This window comes from Crocuta crocuta, unplaced genomic scaffold, assembly GCF_008692635.1.
Source record: "Crocuta crocuta isolate KB4526 unplaced genomic scaffold, BGI_CrCroc_1.0 scaffold647, whole genome shotgun sequence".
NCBI lineage: Eukaryota > Metazoa > Chordata > Mammalia > Carnivora > Hyaenidae > Crocuta > Crocuta crocuta.
The window spans coordinates 905,851-919,499 of NW_027531286.1; the positions used below are offsets into that span (position 1 = coordinate 905,851).

At 38.7% G+C, this 13,649-nt stretch overlaps 1 protein-coding gene across 4 annotated transcripts in view; it reads left to right on the forward strand.

Moving 5' to 3' along the window:
* KDM2A (lysine demethylase 2A) overlaps positions 1–13,649 on the forward strand; it is a 106,920-nt gene that overhangs the window by 47,487 nt on the left and 45,784 nt on the right. For all 4 annotated transcript variants that reach the window (XM_077771458.1, XM_077771457.1, XM_077771460.1 and 1 more), the window contains 3 exons: positions 10,874–11,012; positions 12,166–12,244; positions 12,689–12,735. In XM_077771458.1, coding sequence (XP_077627584.1) covers positions 10,874–11,012; positions 12,166–12,244; positions 12,689–12,735 — 265 coding nt within the window. The remainder of the gene's footprint in view (positions 1–10,873; positions 11,013–12,165; positions 12,245–12,688; positions 12,736–13,649) is intronic.

Sequence of the window (13,649 nt, forward strand, 5' to 3'; positions counted from 1 at the left end):
AGGAAGGAAAACAGATAAAATAAACAGTGGCAGAGCTTAGAAAAGTAGTGTCCCTTAGCAAATCCCAGAATTCTCCTGCCCTGGAGAAGATCCTTTGCTAACCTCCTATCTACAAAACAGTTTTCTAATTTATAGAAAATCTACTTTGTTGCCAGCAGGTCTCACTACTTCACCTTTCTCTGCCAGAGCCGTTTCAGCTGTCTGGAGTCTCCTTCCTTTGCTAGTTTCTTCCAAGTGCCTCAAGCCACTAGTCTGGCTGAAGTTTGATTCCAAACCAGTGTCCGCAAAGAGCAGGAGTTAAGACCATTGGCTCTAGAACCAAAGTATCAGGGTTCAGATCTCATCCACACCAATTTTACTAGTTTTGTAACTTGGGGAAGTTACTTTTGTCCTTCATTTTCTTTGTAAAGTAGAGAGGATAATAACCTTATAGGGATGTTGTTTGCCTTCAGAGTAGTAGTTTTTCTGGGTGTCATTAATAAGAACTGCCTTTTCATACTTTATACAGCTTATTCCTTCTCTGATTTCTTTTGTGCCCTTTGGGGATAAGAATAGAAAGAACAGCTAACATCTGGTTGATTGAGATATGTGAAAGTTTGTTTAATATGGACGAGGGAAGACACCAAGAAGTTGTGGAAGTCCCTAGGAGGGCTACCCTCCCAACCGCCACCAGGTCTCCCTGGTCAGGGCAGAGGGAGCTGGATCTGAAAAGAAATATTCTTTGAATAAGGACAGACAGACCTGGGGACTGGCATACAGCAAATTTTCCATGTTGTGTAATATAGGAGCAAGACTGAGATGTTAGTTGGAACCAGGTTGTAGGGACCTTATTTTAGAACACAAAGGGACCTTAACACCAAAGGAAAATTAGGATCTAAAGAAGTTAAATGTTTATGATTTAACTGTCCAAGATGGCACAGCAAAGTATTAGTAGTAGAACTGACATTATATAAGTTCTCCTTTTAGACACCTTTGCTTTCTATTATCCAAAAAAGTTAATGTAGGTCAGTTTTACCTATCTTTTTCTTCATTTGTAAAATAATGCCATCCTGTTTCCTGACTCTCACAGGGTGATTATCTTAGATAAGAAAACTATTAGAGGAGCCCCTTAGTGGCTCAGTTGGTTAAGTAACCTGACTTTGGGTTTTGGCTCAGGTCACGATCCCACATTTTTTGAGTTCAGGCCCTGGGTCAGCCTCTGTGCAGAGCAGAGCCTGGTTGGGATTGTCTCTGCCCCTTCTCTACTCTTTTTCTCTATCAAAATAAATACTGCAAACTTTAAAAAAGAAAAGAGGAAAGACTATTTGATACAAAACTTTAAATGATGTAATAATTACATTGGTTCTCAGAGGGTGGTTTTTGGTATATTGCATGATTTTTAAAAATTGTGGTAAAAAATATATATAACATAAAATTTCCATTTTAACTATTTAAAAAAAATTTATGTTTATTTTTGAGAGAGAAGAGGGAAACAGAGTGTGAGCCGGGGAAGAGAGAGAGAGGGAGATAACAGGATCAGAAGTAAGCTCCAGGCTCTGAGCTGTCAGCACAGAGCCTGACACGGGGCATGAGCCCACGAACTGGGAGATCCTGACCTAAGCCAATGTCAGAGACTGAACCGACTGAGCCACCCAGGCGCCCCCAACTATTTTTTAAATGTTTGTTTATTTTTATGTCTCTCTCAAAAAGAAGTAAATATTTTAAAAAGTTTTAAAATAAACGTTTATTTTTAAAAGGGAGTGGAAATGGGGGAGGGACAGAGAGATGGGGACAGAGGATCCAAAGTGGTCTCTGCTGACAGCAGAGGGCCTGGTGCAGGGCTCGAACTCATGAACTATGAGATCATAACCTGAGCCATCCAGATGCCCCATCCCCAGTTTAACTATATTTAAGTATACAGTTCAGTGGCATTAATTACATTCACAGCTTTGTGCAACCATCATCACTACTTACTTCCGAAACTTACCCCAAATAGAAACCGTAACCATACAGCAGTAACTCCCCATTCCTCCCCCACTCCCCCAGCCCTTAGTAACTTCTAATCTGCTTTCTGTCTCTGTGAATTTGCCTGTTCTAGGTGCCTCATGTAAGTGCAGTCCTACAGTACTTATTTATCCTTTTGAATCAGGCCTGTTTCACTGAGCCTAATGTCCTCAAGATTCATCCAAGGTGCAACATGTATCAGAACTCCATTCCTCTTCATTGCTGAATAATATTCCATTGTATCTATATACCACATTCCATTCTTTTATCTGTCACTGGACATGTGGGATTGTTTGTACCTTTTGGCCTTTGTGAATAGTGCTGTTACGAATATTAGTGTAAAAATATCTGTTTGAGTTTCTGCTTTCAGTCTTTTGGGTATATACCTAAAATTAGTGGAATTATTGGATCATATGGTAGTTCTGTATTTAATTTTTTGAGGAACTGCATACTGTTTTCCACACAGGCTCCACCATATTATGTTCCCATCAGCAATGCATAAGGGTTCCATTTATCCATTTCCTTGCTGTTTTTTTGAGGTTGCTGGCGGGGGGTGTTTCTGTTTTTGTTTTTGGACAGTACACGTCCTAATGGTGAAACCTCATTGTGGTTTTGATTTGCCTTTCCCTGATGACTAGTGATGCCAAGCATCTTTTCGTGTGCAGTGGTCATTTTATATCTTCTTTGGAGAAATATCTATTTAAGTCCTTTGCCCATTTTTTTTTTTTAATGTTTACTTTTCAGAGAAAGAGCATGAGCGTGAGCAGGGGAAGAGCAGAGAGGGGGGGAGACACAGAATCTGAAGCAGGCTCCAGGCTCTGAGCTGTCAGCACAGAGCCAGACTTGGGGCTCGAACCCATGAGCCACAAGACCATGTCCTAAACTAAAGTCAGATGCTTAACTAACTGAGCCACCCAGGCACCCCAGTCCTTTGCCCATTTTTGAATTGAGTTATTTTATTGTTGAGTTGTAAGAATTCTTTTTATATTCTAGATAATAATTTGTTATCAGATTTATGATTTGCATATATTTTCTCCCATTCTGTAGTTTGTCTTTTTGCTCTTTTGATAGTATCCTTTGCATGAAAGTTTCTTTTTTAAGATTTTATTTTAAAGTAATCTCTCTACCCTGTGTGGGACTCAAATTTACAACCCTGAGATCAAAAGTTTCACACTCTACCAGCTGAGCCAGCCAGGTGCCCCTGAACAAGTTTTTAATTTTGATGAAGCTTAGTATGTCTGTTTTTTCCTTTACTTTTAGTGTCATGTCCAAGAAATCCAATGTTAAAAAGATGAAGCCTGCATTTTCTTCTAAACATTGTATAGTTTTAACTTTTTTGTTTTGTTTTAATGGTTTTTTTTTTTAATTTTTTTAATGCTTTATTTTTGAGAGAGAGAGACAGTGTGAGCAGGGGAGGGTCAGAGAGAGAGGGAGACCCAGAATCCGAAACAGGCTCCAGTTTCTGAGCTGTCAGCACAGAGCTCATTGCGGGGCTTGAACTCATGACTGCAAGATCATGACCTGAGCAGAAGTCAGATGCTTAACCGTCTGAGCCACCCAGGTGCCCCTCCAGCTTTATTCTTTTGCATGAAGATGTCCAGGTCCCTGCATCATTTGTTGAAAATGTATTTAATCCACTAGTTGCTACCATATTGAACAGCAAAGATCTAGATGATCATATCATTTTTGTCCTCTACCCTGTTAAAGTGCTGAATTCTATCAGTAGATGAGAGTGGAAATTCTTAGAACTGACAAACTGCTTTTGCATTCCTAGCACATCATGGTAGCTCATTAAATACTTAACTTTTTTTAGTCACTTGTCTATGCTCCCTTTCATATAGTCAACCTAAATGGCTATGGCAATTGTTTAGGAAAAAAAATTGTGCTTTATCAAAAATCTTATTAAGCAGTGTGTCTTGAATTGGTCTACATCAAACCTTATTCTCATGTTATCAAACTACATTGCTTTATTGAAACATATACCTGTATTACCTCTTTCTTAACCTCTTTTCTTTTACAGACTGCCAATCATTTTTCATTTAGATACAATTTTTGTGCTATACAATTCACCCTTTTAAAGTGTACAGTTCAGTGGCTTTTAATATATTCACAAAGTTGTGCAGACATTACCACTATCTAATTCCAGAACATTTTCATTACCTCAGAGAAACCCAGAACACATTAGCAGTTAGTCCCCATCTCTTTTCCCTTCAGCCCCTAGCAGTCACTAATCTACTTTGTCTCTATAGATTTGCTTATTTTGGACATTTCATATAAATGTTATCATATAATATGTAGTCTTTTGTGACTGGCTTTTTTCACTGAGCATTATGTTTTCAAAGCTCCTATGTGTTGTAGCGTATATCAGTATTTCACTCCCTTTTATTGCTAAACAATATTCCATTGTGTAAATATACTATATTTTTCATTCTTCAGTTGATGGACCTTTGGATTGTTTCTGCCTTTTGGCTGTAATGAATAATAATGTTATGAATGTTTGTGGGCATATGTTGTCATTCTCTTGGGTAGATACCTAGGAATGGAATTGCTGGGTCATATGGTAACTCTGTTTAACCATTTGAAGAACTGCCAGACTTTTTCCAATAGGGTTGTGCTAGTTTGCATTTCCATCAGCTGTGTAAGAGGGTTTCACTTTATTCACATTTTCACCAGCTCTTATTATCTGACTAGTAGGTGTGAAGTGGTATCTTATTGTGGCTTTGATTTGCATTGTCTTAATGACTAATGATGAGCTCATGACTAATGATATTTCATGTGTTTACTGGCCAGTTATATATATTTAAGAAATAATTATTCAAACCCTTTTTCTGTTTTTTAATTTTTATCTTTTTATTAAGTTGTAACAGTTCTTTATTCTAGATATCTAGATACAGATATATATTCTGGATACTTATGAGATAAATGATTTGCAAATATATTCTCCCATTCTGTAGTTTGACTTTTATTTTTCTTGATAGTGTTTTTTGAAGCGCAGAAAGTGTTAATTTTGAGGAAGTTTTGTTGTTGTTTGATTATTTTGATGTTGTATCTTGCCTAATCCAAATTCATGAATATTTATACCACTTTTTTTTTTTTTAATTTTTATTTATTTCTAGGAGAGAGAGAGAGACCGCCTGAACAGGGGAGGGTCAGAGAGGGAGACACAGACTCTGAAACAGGCTCCAGGCTCTGAGCTGGCAGTCAGCACAGAGCCCGATGCGGGGCTCGAACCCACGATCCGCGAGATCATGACCTAAGCGAAAGTCGGATGCTTAACCAACTAAGCCACCCAGGCGCCCCTATACCACATTTTTTTAAGAAGTAGTTTTAGCCATTACATTTTGTCTTTAATCCATTTTAAGTTTTTTCTTTCCTCTTCTCCCTCCCTTCCATCCTCCCTTCCATCCTTCCTTCCTTGCTTCCTTCCTTTCTATGGCATGAGAAGGTTCTATGGAACCTTTCACTAAAAGTTAACAAATATGAACTATTGTCTTCTACTGTTTCTTTTTTATGCACACTTTTTAATTTTTTTTTAATGTGTATTTTTGAAGGAAAGAGAGAAAGAGAGAGTGAGTCAGAGCATGAGAGGAGGAGGGGCAGAGAGAGACACACAGAATCCAAAGCAGGTTTCAGGCTCTGAGCTGTTAGCACTGAGCCCGTCTCCAGGCTCAAACTCACAAATTGTGCGATCATGACCCGATCATGACCTGAGCTGAAGTCGGATGCTTAACTGAGCCACCCAGTCTCAGCTCTATGTGTGCTTTTTTAAAAACAATATTGCAATCTTATAGGCATAATTTCATGTGCTGGTTTGTTGGTTTGTTTTGTTTTGTTTTGTTTTTTGTTTTGAAAGAGAGCTACAGAATTGCAAGCAGGCTCCATGCTCAGCGGGGAACCCAATGCAGGGCTTCATCCCATGACTGAGATCATGATCTGAGCCATAATCAAGAATTGGATGCTTATGTCCTCAGTTGGCTGCATAGCAGGATTAAACCAGCAATATCTCTGATAAAAAAAAAAAAAAAAAGAATTGGATCCTTAACTGACTGAGGCACCTGGGTACCCTACATGTACTGATTTTTAAACTTAGCATTTTATAAGCACTTTTCAGTATTATTTGTTGTAATAAATGTGTTAATGATCACATGTTCACTAGAGTATATATTAGCCTTGGAGGGCTTAGCTGTTTTCCTATAGGACAAGTCTAGTTTTATCTGGCCTTTAAAAATGATTTCTCTTTCTCACCTCATTCCACTCCCCAAATATCTGAGAGAGGCAGATGGTTGCTGGCATCAGGGAATACTCCCTGCTCAAAATTCCTGGTTTCCTGACTCTGCTCTGCTGTTTTACTTTTTAAGTGTATTATATAAAGACATCCTAAGACAATTCCCTTTCCATCTTTCTATTTTACCACATGTTTAGAAAAGAGAATGCTGAAAGTTTCTACATAATAATTGATACTTGTTTGCATCTAGTCTTGCCTCATTATCTTTTTTCACCTAATCATCTAGAAAAATGATTGTATAATATTTGTATCCCTTGAGCTTGACTTATTTGTCAGTAATTGAGTTAATCTAAATATTCCATTTATATGACCATTTATACCATTAAATATTTAATTACAGCTTGACTGAGGCTGGTGAGTATTAGGGTGCCTGAGTGGCTCAGTTGGTTGAGCATCTGACTTCAGCTCAGGTCATGGTTTCCCAGTTCCTGGATTTGAGCCCTGTGTCAGGCTCTCCACTGTTAGCTTCAGAGCCTCTGTCTCTCTTTCTTTCTCTCTCTGCCCCTCCTCCACTTGCATGTTCACTCTCTCTCTTTCTCAAAAATAAAGAGTGGTTAATATTTTTAAGGCAGTTTTAAAATTCTTTTTATTATTTGGATCCTGGAAAACTTGAGTTCACAATATAGTTTGGTCCTCTAAGTAGGATAAACAATGATTGGGGGCGCCTGGGTGGCTCAGTTGGTTAAGCGGCCAGCCGACTTCAGCTCAGGTCATGATCTCGCAGTCCGTGGGTTCAAGCCCCGCATCGGGCTCTGTGCTTGACAGCCAGCTCAGAGCCTGGAGCCTGTTTCAGATTCTGTGACTCCCTCTCTCTCTGCCCCTCCCCACCTTGTGCTCTGTCTCTCTCTGTCTGAAAAATAAATACACGTTAAAAAAAAATTAACAAACAACGATTGGTTATTCAGGAGTACAACTGACTATTGACCCTGTAAAGTACAAATTACTTTTGAGTGAAAATGTGGTTGGAATAGATTTCAGTGTTCAGTTTGTACCTGCTATTTATTGTGACACTGGGTTCAGGGAGGGCTGGTATCTATGGGAGGCCAGTAACTTCCTCTGGGCTGCCTAAATTGCCTGTATGAAAAGCACCTAGAATAAAAAAAAGCACAGCATGCTGGTAAACCATTTTGAATTATTTGGTAATGTTGGCAGGCTGGAGGGGATTGGTGGCTGCTTTCCTTAGCATTAAAATGGCCTTGCCTTTTAGGTTTCACCTGTAGCAAACTGTGTTATTGCCTCCTGATTTCCAGACTTATTACAAGGATTGACTGTGTTTTTATAGCACTAATTTTCTATAGATGTTTACTTTCACCATGATTTACATTAAGACGAGGGATAGACAAAAAACAACAAACACCACCCTTGGCAATATTAAAACTGATACAAATAGTTTTTGCATTATTGCTGGCTTCCCATTTGCAACAATCAAAAAGAAAACAAGAATCCAAATTCATTTTTCTGTTGTCTTTTAAGTGGCTTGGCTAGAGCATACTTCCCTATATCCTTATATTCTCTATATTGAAAGTGAAAATGGAAGGAGTCTTCTTGAATATCGGAGGAAGAAAAGCATATAAAAATAAAGGAAGGATGGGGGAGCTTCTGGCTACCCTGTTAGAAATGTTGGGATAATCAGGGTGATTATGTCCTCCTTACTGAAGAAGAATCCGTTACGGTAGACCTAGGAAAGGCTGAAGTTTAAAAACATGACTTTTTTTTTGACAAGTATATTAGCAGATTAATGCTTTCTGAGTTTTGCAGGAGGGACTACATTTATTCTGATTGTATTGTCTTTGTTCTGTGATACTGGAATTCGTCTTTTGGACTTCTCTTTAAAGAGACATAAATGAAGTACAGTAAGGAGGGGAACTGAGGAGAGGCTCCTGGGTGGCTTAGTCAGTTAAGCATCACTTCGGTTCAGATCATGATCTCACGGCTTGTGAGTTCGAGCCCCACATCAGGCTCTGCTGACAGCTCGGAGCCTGGAGCCTGCTTCAAATTCTGTGTCTCCCTCTCTCTCTGCCCTTCCTCTGCTTGCTCTTTCTCTCTCTCTCTCTGTCTCTCAAAAATAAACATTAGGGTAGCTCAGTCGGTTAAGCGCCTGACTTCAGCTCAGGTCATGATCTCACAGTTCGTGGGTTTGAGCCCCGCGTTGGGCTCTGTGCTGACAGCTCAGAGCCTGGAGCCTGCTGGATTCTGTGTGTGTCTGTCTCTGCCCCTCCCCCCACACTCATGTGCACGTGTGTATGTGTGTTCGCCTTCTCTCTCTCTCTCTCTCTCTCTCTCAAAATAAATAAAGAAACTTAAAAGGTTAAAAAAAAAAAAGGCTCATGTTAAAAATTGTCAGTGAAGGGACGCCTGAGTGGCTTAGTAGGTTAAGTGTCTGACTCGGTTTCGGCTCAGGTCATGATCTCATAGTTCATGAATCGGGCTCTGCTGACAGTGTGGAGCCCGCTTGGGATTCTCTCTCTCTCTCCTCTCTCTCTGCCCTTCCCCAGCTTGCTCTTCCGTCTCTCGCAAAATAAATTTTTAAAAAAAGAAAGAAAAAATTGTCAGTGAAAAGAACCCTCTCTATAAAGGTACCTAAAAATATTTTGAACAGTGATGGCATTATTGAGATAAGTGAAGCATACCAAAACGAGGTCTTTTGGCCTTTGAGCTGGGACTTATGGCGGCAAAGGTGGTAGGTAAAAGTGTTATAAGGTTTTTGCCAAATACAGATAAGATAATCAGGTATCCTCAGTATTCCTACCCAAACATACCACTGGCATACTGAATCTAGCTCTGCTCTGGTATGTAACAGTCATTTTTATTTCCTTTAATTTTATTTCTTATGACTCATTTCTGCTCCTTCCCTGACCCACATTCCCCAGCAGACCTCCCCGCAATATCTAACTTTTAAATTCCAGGTTTGATAGTTCTTAGCACATCCTACGGTAGGGTTGCCTTATTAACCTTTGCCTCTATCACTTCCATACCAGTTGTCCCATGTGTATGTATGCAAGAAATTTTAGCAAAATTGGACACTGGCTAAAGTAAATATACCAGAAGGTGTTGCAACATAAGCAACATGTATTTTTTTTTTTAAATACAGCTTATGAGATATGATTCATTATACTGTAAAACTCACCAGTTTAAGTGTACATAATTCATGGGGTTTTTAGTATAGTCACAAGAGTTGTACAAATATCACCACTCGCTAAATCCAGAATATTTTCATCACTCAAGAAACCCATACCATTAATAGTCCCTTCCTACTGCTCTCCCAGCTCCTGGCAACTACTAATCTACTTTGTATCTCCATGGATTTGCCTATTCTGGACAATTCACGTAAATAAAATTATATAATCTGTGATGATACAATCTGTTGTGTTTGGCTTCTTTCACTTAGCATAATATTTTCAATATTCTTCCATGTTGTAGCTACATATCAGTATTTCATTCCTTTTTATGGCCAAATAATATTCTGTTGTGTAAATATACCACATTTTTTAATCCATTCATCAATCTGTTGACATTTGGGTTAATGCTGCTATAAACATCTGTGTACAAGTTTTTGTGTGAACATAGGCTTTTAATTCTTTTGGATATGTACCTAGGAGTAGAATTACTGGGTCATAAGATGACTCCATGTTTAATTTTTTTTGAGGAACTGCTAAACTGTTTTCCATGGCTGCACTGTTTTACAGTCCCACCAGCAGCGTATAAGGATTCTAGTTTCTCTACATTCTCACAATCCTTTGTTCTTGTCCACCTTTTGATGATAGCCATCCTAGTGGGTGTGAAGTGGTATCTTACGGTGGTTTTGATTTTCATTTCCCCAAATGACTAGTGATATTGAGTATCTTTTCATGTGTTCTTTGGCCATTTATATGTTTTATTTCTTTTTTTTTTTTTTTTTTTTTTTTTTTTTTTTATTTTTTTTTCTNGTTCTTTTTTTTTTTTTTTTTTTTTTTTTTTTTTTTTTTTTAGTTTTATTTAATCTCTATACCCATCAGGGGCCTTGAACTCATGACACCGAGATCAAGAGTTACATGCTCTTCCAACTGAACCAGACAGGCACCCTTGTTTCTTTGGGGAGACATCCTTAAAGCTAAATATTGATGGTCTACTATTTGGAATACTAAATTGTTTAGATTAACTTCTTTTATCTGATGTAAAGGAGTTTTTGCTTCATTAATTCAAATGTTTTAGCCTGTTATTGAAGATTATTTTAGAAAACTAATGTAGATACAGCTTTCACCTATGAAAATACTATATTTTGTATCCTGGCCTGAAATATCTGTACAGATTATCTCCAATCTTTAGTGGACCTTGAATTAATTGGGTTATATTTCTGTTGTAAATTTACCTCTCTAGGCCCAAAGAGTTAGAGGTAAAATTCACATGTAGGGACCAGTGGCTCATCAAAATTTTGTTATATTTTGTACATTCTGAAAACATTACCTGACCTTTAGTTAAGAGAAAGGTCTATAAGGCAAGGAATTTGATGTTTGATATAACACCTGAAGTTAAAAGTACGTGAGGTTAAGCGTACACATGTTTGTGAGTACTTTTAGATAAGCATGAAAAAGTACATGATTTGATCCTTTGTCCCTCTCTCCCCAGCGTGGTACCATGCGACGACGCTATGAAGATGATGGCATTTCAGATGACGAAATTGAAGGGAAAAGAACTTTTGACTTGGAAGAGAAACTTCACACCAACAAATATAATGCAAATTTTGTTACTTTTATGGAGGGAAAAGGTCAGTATCATTTTGGTTCCAGGGACCTGCAGTCCCTTGATGTAGGAAGTTGTAGACCCTGGGAACCCTGGGCTCAGCATCTGTGCAGCTAAAATATTGCCTGTTGATGCTGTGATGCTGTTTATCTTTATTTTCTCTTATTACACAATATCATTCCCACATGCACATGCCTGTGCATGCACGCATGCGCGCACACACACACCCTCCCTTCCTCAGTTCTCCCACCTTGGGAGTCATTCTCTGCTACATGAGAAGAAATAAGTGTTTATTAGGGCCAGGTACATTGTTGGAGTTTTTTCCTGAAGGCCCTTTCCTTCTCCTATCCCTTGTTTTAGGTTTAATTAAGAATAGTGCAATAAAAACTGTTTTTTTTAATGTTTATTTATTTTTGAGAGAGAACATGTGCAGGAGGGACAGAGAGAGGGGAGGAGAGTGAGAGAATCCCAAGCAGTCTCCACGTGCTGTCAGTGCAGAGCCCGATGAGCATTCAGTCCCAGGAACCATGAGATTATGACCTGAGCTGAAGTCAGATACTCAACTGACTGAGCCACCCAGGCGCCCCAGTAAAAACTCTTCTATGCATGTACTTCTCCCCGTAACCACAACAGAGGTGGGATTCCATGTGTACCATGCAGCTTTGCTCCTTGGCGACTTGATCAGGATGTTATGGTATATATTCTAGTGGACAGTATCAAATTTTTTGGCTGTTAAGAGACAGAGTGATGACAATTTCTGCTTAGGATTTGTGAGATGACTCATTAATATGGTACTACCCTCTGTTGGTTAAATTCTGAATTTTCTGTGGAATACAGGCTTAGAAAACCCCTGGAACCCTGCCTCTCAGTGTGCATTTCCTATATCCAGAGGGATACTTCTTTTTTTTTTTTTTAATATTTATTTGAGAGAGGGAGAGAGAGAATCCAAAGCAGGCTCCAGGCTCTGAGCTGTCAGCACAGCTGTCAGCCACCCAGGCGCCCCAGTGAGGGATGCTTCTTAATAGCAAGCATGTATATTGTCTTACAGAGCAAAACTGTTTACACAGAAACAGCAAACACGGTCTCTACCTTAATACTTAGGATCTTTTTTATGGTCCTTTTATCTTTTTCCAGCTATACCTCTTGCCTTTCTAACAGTTGTTTTCTTATGGTGACAGATTTTAATGTAGAGTATATTCAGCGGGGTGGCTTAAGAGACCCTCTGATTTTCAAGAATTCGGATGGACTTGGAATAAAGTAAGTGTTCTCGGCCTGATTGGACGTAGTTGCAAAATGGCCATGTTACACCAGGGCTGTAGACAGTGCAGTGTTGATAACCCAAAGCAGTAGATAATTAAAAATAATCCCCCATTTAGTTTTAAAAGCATGTATTTTTCTTCTTTCGTTAAAAAAACAACTTATGGTTGTTAATAGTTAAAAAATATAGGTGAGCTAAAAAGAAAATAAAGTTAAATCTCCTAAAAATCTGTTACCCTGGGATAATAATCACTTGCTAACATATTGTTATATATTCTTTTTTATTTTATATATATGATCATTTATGTTTAAATTATATCATTAAACCTAAATACGAATATTTATGTGTCTCAGCTTAGGAGTTTTTAGTACTAGTTAGTAAAAAACTCACACTGATTAGAGAAGATGTGCTTCCATTTATACTTACAAGTGTTTGTTTCTTAGGATGCCAGATCCAGACTTCACTGTGAATGATGTCAAAATGTGTGTGGGTAAGTAGTAATACATGTGGCCTTTGTGCCTTCGAAGCAAAGATTTAAGATTGGGACTGATTTCTGAATTTCTGACTGAGATTTAAGGCTTAGGAATGTTGAAGTACATATTTGATTGAAGTATATATACATCTTGATAGAAACTACTATTTATTTGGCCACTGAGAGTTTTCTCAAAAAGAGTTACAAAAGTTGCTTCATTTATTTCATTTATTTTTTTTATGTTTTTATTTCTGAGAGAGAGAGACAGAGCGTGAGCAGGGGAGGGTCAGAGAGAGAGGGAGATACAGAATGTGAAGCAGGCTCCAGGCTCTGAGCTAACTGTCAGCACAGAGCCTGATGCGGGGTTCAAACCCAGGAACCGTGAGATCGTGACCTAAGCCGAAGTCAGACGCTTAACCCACTGAGCCACCAGGCACCCCAGTTGCTTCATTTAGTACGCACCAGGAATAGAACTTTCAAACTTCTACTTCTTCCCTACCTACCATTTTATCACTGTGTGCCCCTCCTTCTCTCTGTGAAAAGCCTATTCCAGGGCATCTAACCTAGGAAAGTGACATTTTATATCTCTGAGACAAGTAGGAAGATTCATTCATATCTGTGATTCTCTTCTGTTCTCCAAAAGCGGTAGAGGAATTTATCCAGGAAATTTTCACCAATGCTACATATGGTAACTTGGCCAAAGTTTAAAACTTTGTAAACTGAAGCATGCAACTCTTGATCTCAGGATTATAGATTCGAGCCTCACTTTGGGAGTAGAGATTACTTAAGTAAATATGTATATTTAAATAAATATAGGGGCGCCTGGGTGGCTCAGTTGGTTGAGCATCTGACTTCGGCTCAGGTCATGATCTCACGGTTCGTGGGTTCAAGCCCCGCGTCGGGCTCTGGATGACAGCTATCTCAGAGCCTGG